This window comes from Anopheles marshallii, chromosome 2, assembly GCF_943734725.1.
Source record: "Anopheles marshallii chromosome 2, idAnoMarsDA_429_01, whole genome shotgun sequence".
Taxonomy (NCBI): domain Eukaryota; kingdom Metazoa; phylum Arthropoda; class Insecta; order Diptera; family Culicidae; genus Anopheles; species Anopheles marshallii.
Genome location: NC_071326.1, coordinates 78,651,502 through 78,668,678, shown reverse-complemented (window position 1 = coordinate 78,668,678; position 17,177 = coordinate 78,651,502). Strand labels below are relative to the sequence as shown.

Below are 17,177 nucleotides of genomic sequence, written 5' to 3'. Positions count from 1 at the left end.
CCTCGCGCTGGTCGCGTTCGTGGTTTGGCGGGTTGCACATTTTTCAAGTCTATTTGACCAGGGGTTGGCTAAACCATTGCCAACGGGGTTTGATGATGCAGCAGCATCGGTTGTTCGGGACGGGGGTCGTTTTTCAACCGTGCTTACCCTAATTAAAACTGGTCGGTTTTCCCTTGGCGCCAATCGCCCAACGCGATGATGAGGCTGATGGAGTGCGATGGGCGGATCGTGTTTTCCGCGGTCGCAAACTGTTTATCGGTTTCGAGGATATTGGTTTTCCTTTCATGGGTTTTCCAGTAATTTAAACTCGCTTGTGGCTTACGGAATCGGATGCAGTTATTGAGTTTTTGGAAATTGAAATCGAAACCAAATTGAAATTAATACGATAACTTACTGAGTGGATGAGCAACAAGTAAAATGATCCTTAATCTTAAGTAATGTATCATTTCGTTAAAATATGTCCCTGTTTTGTCGATGTTCTCTATTTTACACACCTTCTTTAATTATACCCTTTAGTTTTAGGAGATTTTTAGTTTAGTATAAGAAACAACAAACCTAACCACCTCCTACATGTCATTTGTAGGTGTTCCGACGTCAGCACTCGTTAATCTTTTTCACGCCTCATCTATTTCCGATCTACGACTCATTGCCTTCCAGCCGGATGTAGGTTAGCTCGAGCAAGTCTGGGCGCTGCAGTCCCTTTATGCTGCGCCGAACGGTAATTGCTCTCACAGCGAGGTGATCTGTGGTTGCGGTGGAGATTGATGGAAGGAGAAAAAAAACGCAACCTAGCAGACCGGCGCCTGCTTCCAATAGCCTACGATATGAGTGAATTTCGCGGCTAACCGCGTCAATCACGCGACCCGCGTGACCAGCCCACTCCATACGCAAACGGCTGCACAAGTTTTTACTAGTTCAAGTTCAAGGTCCGTGCCGGTTGTCTGTACATGGTTTTGTACTTTGGTAAGTTAATTATCTAGTTTTTTCGTTCCACCGCTATCAGCTGGCCCTTTGAAACAATGTAGCTTCTGAGCGGTTCAAAGCGTTTCGCGTTGACTTATTATTTTTCTGCCCCGTTGTTTGCGGTGGAAGTTCACTTCCGCTTGACCGACGTGCAGTATGCAACTGTGATGGAGGAAATGCAACAGCTTCCCGCCCGATGACAGCTTAGCTAGCCGAGGTTGAGTGACTTCTCGGGGAGTCCGAGTTGGAATGACAGTGTCCGGGGACTGGGTGGGCCACCTTGACGGTGCCGGTTGGATTCCTTGAGCACGTCAGGTTTAGAATCTTTACAGCACGCGCAGTAAATCATTCGTCTTGCGCCGACCTGGTTCTATATAAAGCGACGATAAATCTTCGTTCCAGCATCAGTCATCCACCAGCAATCGTCTGATAAGCTTTAGCTTCGAGTCCTGCTTCCGGAATCGCAAACTCCATTCCCTGTAACCACCATGAAGACATTCGTCGCTATTGCTGTCGTTGCCCTCATCGCTGGCACTTTCGTAAGTAATAGAATACCACGGGGGTGGGGAAGAGCCAAAGTTCGCTTCCAATATTACCCCATTTTACTGTGTTCACTCCCACAGGCCCTGACGATTGATCAGAAAAAGAAGGCCGAAGGACACGCGGCCGAATGCGTCAAGTCGACCGGTGTCCCGCCGGAGACGGCGGCCAAGCTGAAGGGTGGTGATTTTGCCGGTGCCGACGACAAGACCAAGTGCTTCGCCAAGTGCTTCCTGGAGAAGGCCGGCTTCATGACGGACAAGGGCGATTTTGATGAGAAAACCATCATCGAGAAGCTGTCGGTCGACCACGATCGGGCGAAGGTGGAGGGACTGGTGAAGAAGTGCAACCACAAGGAGGCCAACCCGTGCGAGACGGCCTTCAAGGCGTACCAGTGCATCTACGCCGCTAAGGGTTCGGTCGTCTAAGTCATCAGGTGCCGACACGTCCCGTAAGATATTTCGTTTTTGGTTGTTGAAATTCTGTTGATAAATTATTTATTAAAAGCTCGTTTGTGATAATTTAAAAAAAAATGGTTTTCTTAACTCGAAATGGACGCTTTATTCTTCCATATCCACATCAAAATGACGTAAAGGTGCTTTATTTCAAAGGGAAAATTTACTCATCAACAAATACCCAAGAACATCAACATTCATTTGAGTGACACATGTTTCATGCTGTTACAGATACGATGAAAACCCCAAAACTCCTCTCCCAACCACAAATTGCCCAATTGCCTTAATTAGCATTCCCCCCAAAAAACAGCAAACTGTCAATTCCTTTCAATCAAAACGGTATCCACTCAGGATCGGTTTGCCGGAAGTCACCTTCATCTGCGGAACGGTTCATTCCGGCAGCATCCCGTGCCATGTTTTACATTTTTCGGAATAATTTTCTTTTTTTCCGATTTTGCGTTTTTCCTTTTCCCTTTGCATGCGTTCTCTGGGAACCATCAACAGCAATACAGTTGCCAAACCGAAATCACATTTCTGCACAAAAGCGATAGATGTTCTGCAGAGAGCCGAGGAAAGAAACGAAGCGAACGAAACCAATACAAACCTTCCCATCAATCAAGGACGAGAACATTTCAACATTGTTGTCGTGTCGCATCAGCACCGATAAGAAACTAATCAACCAACTGCCGGAAGCGGGAGTGGGTGAGCTGGTTGTGTTGGTTCGGTAAAGGCCACATGCTATGCCGCAGTGTTGTTCTCCCATGAGAGATGGGACCGATGAGGGTGTTTTTTTTTTTGCATTTAAATTAGTGTGCCTACTACCTGATATTCGGACAAGCCTGATGTCCATTTCGAATGTGAACTCCGACAGGCAATATCTCTCCAACCCAATGGAGTCACCGCCATTGCATATTTATCCATGAATGTGATTTTGTGCCGAAATCTGGAGATTTATTGGAGAATGTGTCAAAATGTTTACGCTTTCCGAACTGTCAAATTCTGAAATGTCAAATTCAGAAAACGATTCAATTTGACAGTTAGTACCAACTGTTTAGACAACTAGTAATTTCGAACTAAAATCTCATCGACTTACATCATCTATGGAGATCATTTTATCCGTTTTTCTCCAACCTTGATACACTATGCGGATGGGAATAAACTGCACTCCGTTTATCGACTAGATACTTCCTAATCGGGGCTTCCGGGAAAGCAACAGCCAATAATTTCGTACCCCTTTACATCCCGGACCCATCACTTCCGGAAAGGGAAAGATACACAAAACCGAACCTTAATCAACCGAACCGAACCCGGCGGCTATCGGGCACGGGGTTTTGCTCCATTATCTGCCGTCCACCGTTAACCTGTTCTGGGTCTTCCGTGTGTCATCAACTGCCCGCTGCCTTCTAATCGATCACCGGCCGACTGACACACACACGCACACAGCCTGTGGAGGTTACTGGAAAATTGCAAAATTAATTCCATTCGAATCAATTTGTAAATGGCACATCATTTGTCATCAGATGTCGCCACCGTCGACCGGAAAACGATCAACCACCCCTCGGTAGGAACCGCCGCTAACCTCAAAATGATCCATTGATGCTTGCCGTGACGGGCGGAGAGCTACCTTTTGTGCCGGACCCGGATCGGCGTACCAGGCAAACATAACCTCAAACGACCGTCAGCTTCATGGTGCCGGCTGTGGCCGACCGTTGTCTACGGTAGTTAGCCCAACCCACCAGAAACCGATTCACCTGCAAACATCGTGATGAAGATACAAGTAACCATTTGGATGAGTCGCTTGGTCGGGTCCTGGGCCTCCGTAGCTGGGAACCGGTCCGAAAACCGGAAAGACCAGATTGAATTAGACTTGTCGTGTTTCGTTTAATTTACCTTCGCCTGAATTGATTAATTATGCCCATTTTACTGTCCCTTCGTCCGATGGCCCACCAACCGGGCCTTAGCTCCCCGATCTCGCCGATCCGCCCCTTTGATCCATTGCCAATCGCAAGCAACATGTTACTAAACCTCAACCGCCATTTACTTTTCCTACTCGGAATCGGCATGATTTCCATTAGAGGCTCCACGGCTTGGCGCAATATGTATATATTTCATCAAGATAAAACGCTTACACCGTGTCACGGTTTGGATGGGACCTTTCCAGCATGACGCGTCCAAACGGGAAGTTACGTTGATAACTGGCAAGGAATCGCATGTCAAAGTTTCCATCCCGGCGGGAAGGATTCGGATCTTTCGTTGAACTGTCCGAACCCAGGGAAGGGTAAGTCAACACCTACCTACTTGCAACTTGTCCGCTGGGTCGTCTCTCGGTCTTCCTTGAAATCCTTCCGCCGATTATGGAAAGTCTTCAAACCAGCTCGGTAACTTTACGCTACCGCCCAAGACCGGCCACCGATGTCGGATGTCAAGATGCCAAACAGGCAGAAATTTACCCCACGTGGATGATGTATTCCAGATGACAGCCAAGAGCCTGTCCGGCACCAATTTCCAACCAAGATCCGGAGGGAAGTTGGGTAAATATTTTAACAACCAAGATGAAACCACTCACCAATCTTCGGGCTCGGAACTGCAGAATTAGATCGGCGAATGTGAACGCACTTCGGCACAGTGCAGTGAGAGCTAATTTCCGAAATGGACGACAGGCGAGTGCCGGTCTAATCGTCACCTTTGCCTTTGAGCTTTGGAAGGTAAATCGTTGTGCAACGATGTAACGAGGTCCGAAGAACCTCGTCGCTGCATATCACCGCATGCGAAAGTTTGCTGTTGGGAATGCGACTTTGTACAACGCAGATGTCCAGATGTAACAGTCAACTCTCGTCCGGGACGTCTCTAATGGTGAATGTTTGTGTGCATGATACGATTTTGATTGAATGTACCAGATTCGTTTAAAACAACATGTTTGCTTTAATTTCCACGTGCACTTTGCTACTGTGGTTGTGCGTATTTGCATTAAGAAATGAATCAGACAGATCCCGCAGGTTATCAGCTGTAAGTTGTGCTTAATCTCAGCTAAATCTAAAATGCATTGCTTAATAATTGCAATGATAAAGCCACCATGATCAATGTTGAAACCGTTTTGCTGCAGGTTAGTATATTTATTTCTCCTCTATTGAAGATGGATCCGGTTTACTTTTTTCTCCTTCTCTCCTCGCAAAACACCTTTTGCTGCTTTCACGGGCCACTTGCAATGCAAATGGCCCAATGCCCCTACTCGCGATCGGAAGGTTACTCTCCACGGTTTGCACCGCGTTGCCTCTAGGCAACGGAACAAGCGGTTAAGATAACGCAGCTCTAGAATAAATTCTCGATTCCATTGTTGTTATTGTATTGTGGTGAGAAAGAACATCGAATGTCTCTCGTCCAAGGTTTGCAGGTTCAGGGCGGGGTGCGTGTGTGTGTTGTATAAAAGTGCGCGAGAGATGCATTGCCGGACGATACTCCAGCAACAGATGCGCTAGAATGCAGTTCTTAGCGTTTGCAAGTGTGTTAAGTGTGGTGTGCTTAGATACGCTCGTCCATGCGGCAGACCCAGCAACAGTAAGCGTCTAGTGGAGGAGATATCTCCAAAATCCATGTGTTGTTAAACGGTTTTCTTTGCACAAAAAAAAGGGTCCTCCAAATCTGGAAGATGTCAGCAAAATAGCCAACGGGGAAGCATTCGCACTGGAGTGTCTAATTGAAAGTGGGCTCAAGCTGGACTCGCTTGCATCACTCTCCGCCAGCGATCTAGACGCGAACGGAGGCAAGATTAAGGTAAGACATTTGAGCCTCGTAAAGCTTAAAGATTTAAACATCACCACTAAAATGGCAACCCCCCCATGTCCAGTGCATGATGAAATGTTTCTACGAGAAAACGGGCTTCATGGACAAAGAGGGTCAGCTGCAGGAGAAAACCATCACGGACCAGCTATCCAAGTTTATGCCGCGTGATCGCATCGAGTCGCTCGTAAAGAACTGCAACTTCCAGGAGCCGGATGCGTGTGAAACGGCCTACAAAGTGACGGAGTGTTACTTCCAGAATAAGGCGGGTCTGTTCTGATGCGAACCGTGCAGTCATGTGATTGAGGTGCGCGTGCACTACGCCATCGTTGTGTTATATGTGTTTCAGCTCAATAAATTCCATAGCGAATGAGTGACGTGTGCGTTACGTGTGATAAGGTGGGTTTTGTGATGTGCGCTAATGTCACTAGCACACACTGTGTGTTGGGATGAATTCTATGCGGGGTTTTCCCGCAACTCATCCGACTGGTCCGACGAGAATGGTAACGCTAATGAGCTTGATTAAATGCTGGCGATTGTAAGGTGCTTGTGCGTGTGCGGATAGTTCTCATCAATGATTCAGATTGTTATGAAATGAAGCCAATTTGTTTGTTTCTCGCAATCACAGAAAGGGTTCCCGAATACGCAAACAATTAAAGTGCTTCGGTTTTGTCTGGCATGGAAAAATAGTCATTATTGTCTGCCGAACAGTTTAAGCAAATGAGAAAATTGCTAATGGCGTGTTGATTAGCAGTGTGTAATGAGTGAGTCAACCTGTCAATAAAACCGTAAAACCCCCTTTGCGTGTTTATAGACGAACGTGCTAACAATCGCGGAAAGGGATATTTATTGTTATTTTGTAAAAAAAAGCGATCCCCCGGAAACGGGACACCTTTCTTTATGAAGGTTTTAAGCAGTTTTTGATCCAGCACTCTGTACTACAACCTTTTTTACTATCTGCAGTAAATTTGTTGATTCGATTAAACGTATCAATCTTGCTGATGAAATGAGTAACTCTGGCTTCCGAATACTTCTCGAAAGTTCCCAAAGAATACAAAATTGACAAAATACACTTTAACAACTCATAAAGCTAGACAAACTCGAACGCTCTTTTCTTCCCGAATGACTTCGTTTCCCATTTTGGGAGGGTTAAATTTTTCAATTAACCTCACCGGCTGGCGTGTGGCGAAATCCATCAACCAAAGCACGTTTCGATTAATGGCACGAGTCACTGTACAAACACGGCCGTACCCCCCAGTTTGCCTAGGTTCCGTACCATTACCGATCGTAAAGTTCGGTCAATGATTTTATCCCGGTACAGGGCAAAAGCTTCCGGTTTGCAGCCTGGCCAACGTCAACGTGGCAACATGGTGATAAACTTTAAACACCATCCCGTAAGACAATGGCAAAACCTTTCGGCCTACCAGAAACAATTTATGAGCACATCCCACCATAAACCAACGTTTTGATCGAATGTTTTCATGAACGGACAAACCCCGGGCAAAAAAGGCGGACGCACTGATTTTCTACAAAATTTCTCCCCAAAATGCTTTAGAACCTCTAAACCATGCGCTTGCCCGAACGCTGCCAAAGAAGCGACCAAATTTGTCACACACTTTATAGTTATCGCTCATAAATCGGATCGCTTCGCTTTGTGGAACAAAGCGCAGAAAATGGTGCGGCACCGATTTGTTTATGTTTTATGTGCGCAAAAAAGAAAACCAACGATCGATACCCACCGAACAGCATTTGGCGGGGCTGGAACGGGTCGTAAAAAAAGATAAACTTGTAACCGAAATCCTTGTCGCTGGAATGCTTTTCGTCCTATCGGCAAGCGCTACATAAACGCTGGCAACACTTCGTGCGACAGAACAAATCGAATTTTAAACAACTTGGTCGCTTTGGTGCTAGAAGCCACGTTCCAACACGGAGCGCGTGCAACAGCACATAAAACTTTTATTAGCACATCTAGGCAGCGTTAAGCTTGCATACGGAACGCGGGAAACATTTGGTTCGGGGTGCAAAAAAAAAATCCAGTAACCATCACGTGGACATCATCGCTTAGTGTGTAGTTTATTAAAAATTTAGTTCTTAATTTTCGTACAACTTGATGAGAAAGCGCTTGGCACCCGCACTGAGCTACTCGCGCAGTTCCCGTACGCGAAAAGGCACGAAAGTTCTTTTCGTTTAATTAAAATTCGTCATGCCCGCACAAATCCCATATGAGAGATTTGCACGTGAGTTCTATTCTAACTCTCGCCAGCTGCAGGAAAGCAACACTGTCATGCTCATCCCTTTGCTGTCGAATTATGACGGTACTGGATCTGCTCACAATCTGTGGATGAGTTTTTTTTTACCCCAACTACCCCCCGTTGACAGGAACACGATAAGGATCGCGAGAAAAAACACATTTCCTGCAGATTGCATACTTTTAGGCGTTTTACACTTATGGCTAGTAGTAAAAATGCGTCTAAAGTAATGCTTTTCGCACGACAATTGTACCTTAATACTACCTTTTTAAAGCACTGTTTTGCTTTCGATAAAAAGCTTACCATCTGGGTGTTTTCGAAGGCAGAACAACACTGTCAAGCTCGAACAGCCTCGAACAGAAGTTCCCAGTGGAACGCTCACGCCCAACATCAGATGCGAACCTGACAGTGTGGCACGGAGTCAGCCAAGGCCCGCTCCAGCGAACTAATCTAACCTTGAATGAGATTTAGACACAGAAAAAAAAAAATGAAGGAACAAAAAACTGTCACACAGATTCCGCCAGAGCTCATCCCAAAAGTTTTGCACTTCTGGATTAGATCATAATTAAGACCCAGGACCCACGGGGTTGAAAACCGATGCGGCTTCCCGTACGTAGCAAAATGTACGTAGAATACGGGATTGCTCTTGGGGAACCCTGCGTGCTCAAACTCCCCCTCCCCCGAAGCAGGTTGAAACAGGTCGTTTGAAGTTGCACGGCTGCGTAAGTTGGCAAAACCTGGCGACCTTCAAACCTGTGCCTCTGATGGCATTAATTTCGGCACGCGGATAGAGACCGGGTGTTTTGCCGGAGGGTGGGTTTATTTGTTAATCGTATTAAATAATTCGTTACCAGCCAGCGAATGTCGTTTGCCGGCACGTTATTCTTAATGAATTGGTATGGTGGAAAGGTTACCGTTTCGGCGTACATTTGATTAAAGGAGTTTTCAATTTTTGTTTGATTATTTCAAAAGAAACGTTGATGAGGTTTTCCTTTGAAGCAATATTTTAATGATTTTTTATCTAATTAGTGTGCTTATTTTTGTAACCATCGTCGGATTTATTTTGCAACGCTCAGAAATCCTTTTGAAGAGCGTAATATTTTGTATTTTTCGACATGTAAAAAGAGCACCACGGGCAGGTTGTAAATCCCTCCCTAAAACGATACCACACGTAAGCGAAAGTAACAATCGGCTTAATCAGTTAAATCAACATACCATCCCACGTGTCCCACCGGCCACCAAGCCAACCCCAAATTGAACAGCGATAATAATTTACAAACTTCACTGCAAACAAAAACCCAAAAGCTTTCCCTCAGTAAATGAGCTTTCGGCCTGTGTAACAAATCCCACCCCGCAGCCAAAAAACCAGATGGTGAAACGTAATGAACGTATTGTAAAACGGAGAAACAGCGGAAAAGAATCGAAATCGCACCAAAAATGTACACTCATTTACCACCTTCGCACACCATTTCGCGAAAGTTCTAATGAGTTCTGGGTGAAACAGTACAGATAGCACGGAAGTTTGAAGAGAGTTTCTCCTACCCACCCAGCCACCCAGCGTTCCCGTTCTATTTGCCGAATGTAATAAACAATATATCACCGTACCGCAAACAAATGATGTCAAATTAATCGCACCACCATTCCTGATGGGTTCCCCTTATATTCCCCACGTGTACGCTCGAGTCGCGTACGCTGCAACGCTGCCAACAGTGGGGCAAACTCCCATGGAGCAAACCATTCCAATGGGGCAAGTTTGATACCCTCCCCCGCAACAGAGTTGCGCGGAAAAGTTGCAACACGCCAAAGCTGCTCGTGGCCAAAACTGGAGCGCACACAATTTGCACCTTGTACCCCTTTCTGGATGGGAGCAGAGGACGTGCTGGTGGCAGGACTTCATACAAAGAAGCAGCATAAATTCTCATTTTCGCCACCGGCATCAATTCGCCTTTTGTGTTTGTTAAGCTTATCTTCCACTCGAAGGATGTGAACTTCACGGCTGGAAAGGCACTGGACGAATTGGAGGGAGAGAGAAACAGAGGGAGGGAGAGAGAATCCATCCCAGTCAAAGCAAGCATCCCGGCTCAGTCCGATCCGATCCGAGTTCAGAGTGAAATCGAATTAAAAGTTTTCCTCCCGTGAAACTGCCCCAAACCGCTTCGGCCGTTTCATAAAATCTCCCAACCAAAATGCGCTTCCGCTCAAATAGATCAAGAAAAAAAAAACCACCCAAACCGAAAGGAAAACCATCGAATGCCTCCATCTTCTCATTTCAGAGTTCTCCAGTGGACCGCCGGGAGTTGTTGGGAGGACCCATCCGACATTTTATAGCCAGCGGTGAAAAACTCGAAAAATTTATTCAAATTTAATATGTTTATGTTTGCACTTTTCGTGAACGCAACGGCAATTCTCGGCCCTGCTTGCTACATTATCTGCCATCTCGACCCAACCCCGCGGGTCGCCGTGGATTTCTTCCGAAAATGAGGACCCCAAACATTGTACCAGTCGCTACTCGCAAGCGCCCGCACATTGCACGGCGGAAGCTATGGGCTGATTGCCAAACAAGCCCCGGACAACAGTGCCCCAAAGTAGTTCAATTACAGATTTATTGTACTCGTCGCATCACGTTTTTTGTTGTTGTTTGTGGCCCAGAGGGACCTTCAGCGCTTGTTTTTTTTCGGTAGAGTTGTTATACAGTCTCTTTCCAGCTGGTGCATAACTGGGACGAAAACATCCAAACGGGAGCACTTTGGGTGAATTAGTCAATTTTGTGTTCACAATATTTGGTGTACCCCGTAATTTGGCACATCCTGTTGAACAACTTCTCGGCTACCCGGTGTACATCATCGTCATCAGGACACACTTTCGAACAGCAGAGCAAGAGAGATAGAGTGAGAAAGAGAGAGAGAGAGAGAGCAAAACTTTTTCACAACATCGTGCACCCGAGCACACACAACAAACTCCACTCACTGGCCCATGGTAGTTACTGGCCCAGAAGTCGATAAAAACCGCACCGTATTTGTCATCACGTTCAATAGTGTATTAAAGGTGGTAGAGATGGTCGATCGTAATGGGTCCCACCGTCGTAAAAAGGCGTCCCATATCTTCCCTGTTCAAACTGATTGTTATGACGAGCACATGGGCAATAAAACTTCCAGCTCCAAACATGTTTTTTCCGTTTGCTGTACTCGGTATGGATGCGGATGGCTATCAGTAAAACGGGAACTCCTCCTAATGGTTGGATCACCGGCTTAATGCGGGCGGGGAGGGATCCTTCTCGCTCATGGGACATTACTCCGGTGGGACTAGCAAATAAAACAAATAAAATTATACAAGGCATCGAGAAAATGAGGGACAGAATATGCTTTCCAAATCTTGGACATTGTTGGACAGGGAATTCTGGAGAGTTGATTCCTCGCATTACCGACTACAAGATTGAATATTATGTTTACAATGAAAAGTCTTACAGCTCTTGTAAGCTGCTGATCTGCGGGAATCAAATCATCCGGCCTAACAATCTGGTTCATATTTCATCAGCAAACCATTAAATAGATTTACGGCGAACCGGCCGCAGGGTCCCCATTCCGAATGCTTAAAAAAACCCCCAATCCGTAATCCGATACTATTTATAGCCGCAAAGAAGATGTCCTTCTTCCCCGTGTCCGGTCCACTGGCCACTGCAATCGTAGCACAACAAATTACGCTCTTCCTTTGGTAACTTTTCTAGCAACCCGCGCGCACGTGTAAGAACTTTCAAAGAATCATAATTTATAGCTAGAGCTCACTTTCTAAAGGTCAGATTTCGCCACCGAAAGCCACAACAAACGGAATCATTGTGGAGGACTTGGCTTTTTTTGTTGTTGTTGTTGGTTCCCATAGCAAGAGGTACGTAGGTAGACACTCGTTGTCATCTTTCTTTGAGTGCTTGAAAGAGAATACCTCACGAAAGTCTATAAAACATCTTCCGACCCCTCCCTGGGGAGTTCTTTACTCCTTTTGTTTAGACAATGCCCGGCCAACGAGTGAATCGGAACTGGTCCGACGTAAATACGCATTCTGGTACCGTTCGGTCGGTCAGTTTCGTAAGAAGCTGTTATGGGAAAGGATTGTAGCACCGGCATAGCTGCTAACCCAAATCTTTCACTTTTGTTCCTCACTGCGGAACAAAGGAAACCGGCAAGAAGTTCCACTTGCCGGGAAGGTGAGACCAACACCGCCAACTTCAACCCATCGTCAGTCCTAACCGGACCGGTTGGTCTCGCGTTGTAAAACACCCCAACCGAAAAAGGAGATGAAATAATTTTAATTGAAACTTTATTACGGAACCATTTATCTAATGGAAGTCATAAAATTCTAAAACTCCCGGCCCTTGTACCCAACGCCTGGGTGCTGCGTACCGAGCCTTATAAAAGCTAATTCATGTTGCGGATAATGAAAGTTCGTTATTGCTGCATCTTGGGCAGCGGGGACCGGGGTGGGTCCAGGTTTGCCAAACATAATTCGATGCGATGAACAGGCCCTAGGCTGGGCGACTAGATGTTCGCTGCGTTGATTAGCAAACGAGGGGAAGCGGATGTGTACTGATATCGTCAGCGTGGATGGAGCCGCCTGGTGGTTGGGAAGCGAACCGCCACCACGATGAATGAGGTGAAAATGAATCACCAAGGAAAAATGGAACCGGTGCGGCAGCAAACAAATGCGCAAAACGCACACCAGCGAATGTGACACATTGTGTTCCGGCGGACGGATTGATGGTTACTGTCATCCATTACGGGATGTTGATGGGAGGCAAGACATGTTGCTTTTACTTCCGATTGGAATCATCATTCGGGGGCGAAAACTCCTAACTTACCAACGAGTAGGGCTAACTTTGCCGAGACTCCTTTGTTGTTTTTAGTGTGCAGTACCAAGCCCGTTAACGATGCGTTAGACTGTTTTCTTTCTGCAAAAAAATATAGGGTTTAATGTATTAAAGGAATGGAAATTTATAATGGAAATTTTGATCTGCCAAATCGCTTTCTGCTCAAGAAGCCTCCTAATAGCATTCATTTCGCAGGAAATCTGTTAACCACTGCCATATCGTTCACACTCGGTGTCCAATTTTCCATTGCCTTTTTTATCACTTAACACGGCCGTATTGAATTGATTTTTTCATTCGTATTTTCCTTTCCACGCACATTTACATGGAACTGTACCATGGAAATAGATCAGCCTCGTATCATCTCAGGTAGGCTCGGTTACTGCTGAAAGTGATCCATCTTTCAGAAACAGACTAAAACAAATAGAATCACATCAACACCGGGGGGGGAAGAAACGACCGGACCATTTTGGTCCTTCATCAATTTTCTTGTCATCCAACAGTTTTCTTTTTCCGGATTGCATTGAAGTGATAGATCTGTGAAACCGATACCCAGAACTCATACCCCCTACAAACGAGGGATGAATTCATTTTTCAACATTTTATCACAATTTCCAGCCTTATCATATTGAACGGCCACAGTGAGCAGAGTAAAATTATCATCCCACAAAAACCATTGCTCGATTTATTCTTTCAACACTATTCGGCATTACCACCTGGGTTTGTATCGGAAGCGATGGCTTTCGCCCCTCTTTTGCAGGCATACACATTCCGATGGGTTGGTTTCACCGGAAGCTTGTGTCTCGTCTTCTTTTGAACGAAGCAAAATCAATTTCAACCCTCACCGTATCGAAAGAAGCCAATTCCAAGCGACCGAAAACTGCGTTCGATTGCAACTTCTCTCCGCGCGCCTGCGGTATCCCATTTCACCCATTACGGTGGTGATCAAGATTTCTTCCCCCTTTAGTACCACAACACCGAATGTGGGAGCAAACAAAATTGCAACGAGGAAGAAAAAAAATCCTCTCAAATTCGATCATCATCATTAAATCTCATCATAATCGCATTAGAGCCACAAAACACCTGATGTGTGTGCGTGCGCGTCCCGTGTAAAGTATCTCGAGTGATAGCGTTAGAGAAGGAGAAGGAAGGAAACTTTCCACCCTTCACTATCAGCACCAGTGCCTAACAGTCAATCCTTTAAGAGGGGAGGAAGCCATTTTTGCTTCCCCTTTTATGAATGGATTTTTCCACCTTTCGCAAGAAAGTCAATACAAAGTACTGTCTGCTAACGGCACGACCTTCCTATCCTTCCTTCTGCCCGACGAAATTTTAACCGGCACGTCAGAACACACTGATCGATCCTTCCTTTGGGGTTAGATTTCCCTACAGCACGCCCCGCACACACGGTTTGCGGGGAGAAAATCGACCCCTTCGGCTTTGGTCTGTCGCTTGGATAATGCATTAAACATCCGGGAACGTCTTTATGATGGGCTCGAAGATTCCAGCAGCCAGTAGCCTCCGGGTAGTGGCGCATTATTATTACTCATTCATGCGTACAACGATGTACGTGTCACGCAAAAAAGGGAACATCGGTGCAAACGGTCCGTTTTCGACATGTAAAGGGCTCTTGATTGGTACATACTTTTCAAATAACATTCCACACGCAAAATCAAATTCCTTACGGTTTATGCTAAGGGTTGGAGTTACATAGAAAAAGCAGGAATTTAAAATGAAAATGCCGAAACAAGACGCATTATTTCATCAATATGCTATTTACACTACAAAAGTACATACTTCAGTAGCTTTACTTGACACAAAAGATGATAATGTCATGCTGATTGCATGCATTTAGGCGCTATTGAAAATTGTAGTAAGGAAATTAAAATTTTTAGATGCAATTTGACAAAGAATCTCGCAGACAGGGATGTTTTATCTCAAATTTATCTTAATTTCGAGTACGTTTTTTTTATCTACTTGAATATAACTGATCGCTAACTATTAACTATAATTAATTAACTATTATGACTATCGCGCACTACTGAAAACATGACCAAACATGCCAAACCAATTCACAAAATGTTCTGTTGAATTGTTTGTCAAGCGGTTCTTGTAAATCAATTATCTAATGGGGGAAAATAATGAAACATGTAATTTACACACTGACAGTTGTTTTAATTAAAATGGAAAGTTAGCAACTTATTATTGAAGGTTAACACGCATTTAACAATTTCTGAAGTTATAGCAGACCCCTCTGTTTCGTTAGGTATTCAATTCGCCTGAAGATATGCCATTTGTATAACAAAAATGTCTTATGAATATTTATTTGTGTTAGTAAACAAGAATCTAAGCAAAAAACTAAATTTTAAAATGTCAAAATTATGATTTAAAATGTTTCAAACTTTAACCATTACGAAGCAATATACCCGGCTCCAAGTCAACAAATATGTTGGAGAAAGACAATCATCTCTAATAATCTATGAATGTGATCATTAACGATGTTTTATCGACAGACATGGAAGAAAGGAATTGTGATAAAGTTTTTCCTCGCCTCATTATTTTCCCTCCTCGTACATCCTCCAAAATGCTCCCCAATAATAGCCTTCAAATGAGTTTCACTCTTGTTAAGATCTTTTACGAAAACACTGCACGTGCGTCACTGTACTACGCAGAATATAAACATTTGGTCTAAGTATGCTGTGACTGACTGCCATTACAATTTGATCCTTCAAATGAATCCCTTTCTCCAAGTCGCCCCCAAATCACACACAGTCCCTTTCCTGCAGTAACAACTCATCAACGGTGACCGTACCGTCGGAACTTTCTTCCAATCAAATTATGATTCCGAACCCATCAACAGCCTTTGTCTCTTCGGAAGCGCACGACAAACACATTGGAGTGGGACAGTAATCTTTTTTTTTCCTCCCAATCTTCCAATGGACGAAAATTACAAAACTCATCAGCCCAGCAAACTTCTACGTTCTTACGGTTTGCAGTAGGCAATGGAGCTCGATTCCATCCCACCGATAGGCAGACTTCCGGCATAATTCGTTGGGATAACCAACTTTCAATACATGGCCGCCCGCTTCTGCTGTACTTTCGCTGTAGTGCAAAATTTTGTTTTCGGGCAATTTTTCATCTCTGCACACCGGAAGTAGACCGTTCCTGGGAGTTGAACGTCGTGCACGGTTTCGTTTTGGTATTTTTTGTTGAAATATTATTCTTTTCTTTTATATCCAGACCATCATTTTCTTTTCGAGACGACATTATTGTAGTTATTGAAAATTTTCTCAAGTATTCCCTTGTTTATCTCTCAAGTACATTTTCGCCAACAAACTTTTAAAATCCCTTGAAACCATGAATCTGTTTTTTTTCTGCAGTCGTAAATAATTCAAAACCTATCGGAAAATAAACAATAAACAGACAAATAACAAAAACTAAACGAATTTTCGATTAAAGATACGCTAAACAAAAAGACGAATGCAAAAGAAAGTTACATTTATTAGCTAAATCAATTAATAAATATGAGTTAATAAATAAGATAATTTGAGAAGACAAGTACGACGAGCAAAACAAAATATAAAAAAAACTCTAAAATATTGATCAAAATTTTTCAAATCTGAAACTAGCACCTTTATGATAATGAAAAAGAAAGCAAGAACATCAATAACAAAAAAAAAACACTTTCTTTTTCATACTTCCGTTCCAGTATTATGAAAATAAAACAACAACCGACAAACGGGACTCGCGGGAAATGGAAAATGAAAGATGAAATTTCCCACAGGAAGCCCACGTACCACTCAAGTAATAACAATAAAAACCAATAAATTCTAATACTTTTCATTACAGCGTACAGTTTTGACAGGTTTTGAAACTTTTTAATACACCCCTGCCGAGTAGCGCAAAAGAACGCTGGCTAGGAAGAACACAGAAAATCTGACTATTTTTGTCTGTTTCCAAAAAGAACGGAATGAACCCCGGAAAACGTTGCGTCCACCGTCGGAATTTTCCGATTGGGAATAGAGGGGAAAACAGAAGCAAAAAGAAAGCGAATAAGCAAGGATTGAAGCAGAGAAATGTTTTTCTTCCGTTACACGTTCGTTTGGTTCTTTTGCAGGCAAAGGTTCTGCAAAGTATTCCCAATGCAGCAAACGGTCGTCCTCGACAGCGGGCAGTCGTGGAAGGAAGAGCAAGCGAGGTGGATGGCTTTCGAGAGTCACTCTTCCGGATCGTCTTCAATCGGTTTCGCTCCCCAAGCGGGTGGCTTAACGGAAACCGGAAGTTGATGGCAAACGAAACGCAACAAAAAAAAAATAAAGGCAAAACAAAACACAAACA

At 44.3% G+C, this 17,177-nt stretch overlaps 2 protein-coding genes across 2 annotated transcripts; both read left to right on the top strand.

The window, feature by feature from the left end:
- Nucleotides 1–1,451: 1,451 nt before the first annotated feature.
- LOC128719228 (general odorant-binding protein 56d-like) lies at nucleotides 1,452–1,931 on the top strand. Its single transcript, XM_053812851.1, has 2 exons — nucleotides 1,452–1,502; nucleotides 1,587–1,931. The coding sequence occupies exons 1-2, from the start codon at nucleotides 1,452–1,454 to the stop codon at nucleotides 1,929–1,931; spliced, it is 396 nt and encodes a 131-aa protein (XP_053668826.1).
- A 3,459-nt stretch (nucleotides 1,932–5,390) lies between these two features.
- On the top strand, nucleotides 5,391–6,015 carry LOC128719355 (general odorant-binding protein 56d-like). Its single transcript, XM_053812978.1, has 3 exons — nucleotides 5,391–5,513; nucleotides 5,586–5,729; nucleotides 5,803–6,015. Exons 1-3 carry the CDS (start codon nucleotides 5,436–5,438, stop codon nucleotides 6,013–6,015), a joined length of 435 nt encoding a protein of 144 aa, XP_053668953.1. The 5' UTR covers nucleotides 5,391–5,435.
- The last annotated feature ends 11,162 nt before the right edge of the window (nucleotides 6,016–17,177 follow it).

Coding starts and splice junctions, on each gene's coding strand:
- LOC128719228 (XM_053812851.1), top strand. CDS start 1,452: ATGAAGACATTCGTCGCTATTGCTGTCGTTGCCCTCATCGCTGGCACT. Junction 1,503..1,586: donor CCCTCATCGCTGGCACTTTC/GTAAGTAATAGA, acceptor TCACTCCCACAG/GCCCTGACGATTGATCAGAA.
- LOC128719355 (XM_053812978.1), top strand. CDS start 5,436: ATGCAGTTCTTAGCGTTTGCAAGTGTGTTAAGTGTGGTGTGCTTAGAT. Junction 5,514..5,585: donor ATGCGGCAGACCCAGCAACA/GTAAGCGTCTAG, acceptor CACAAAAAAAAG/GGTCCTCCAAATCTGGAAGA. Junction 5,730..5,802: donor CGAACGGAGGCAAGATTAAG/GTAAGACATTTG, acceptor CCCCATGTCCAG/TGCATGATGAAATGTTTCTA.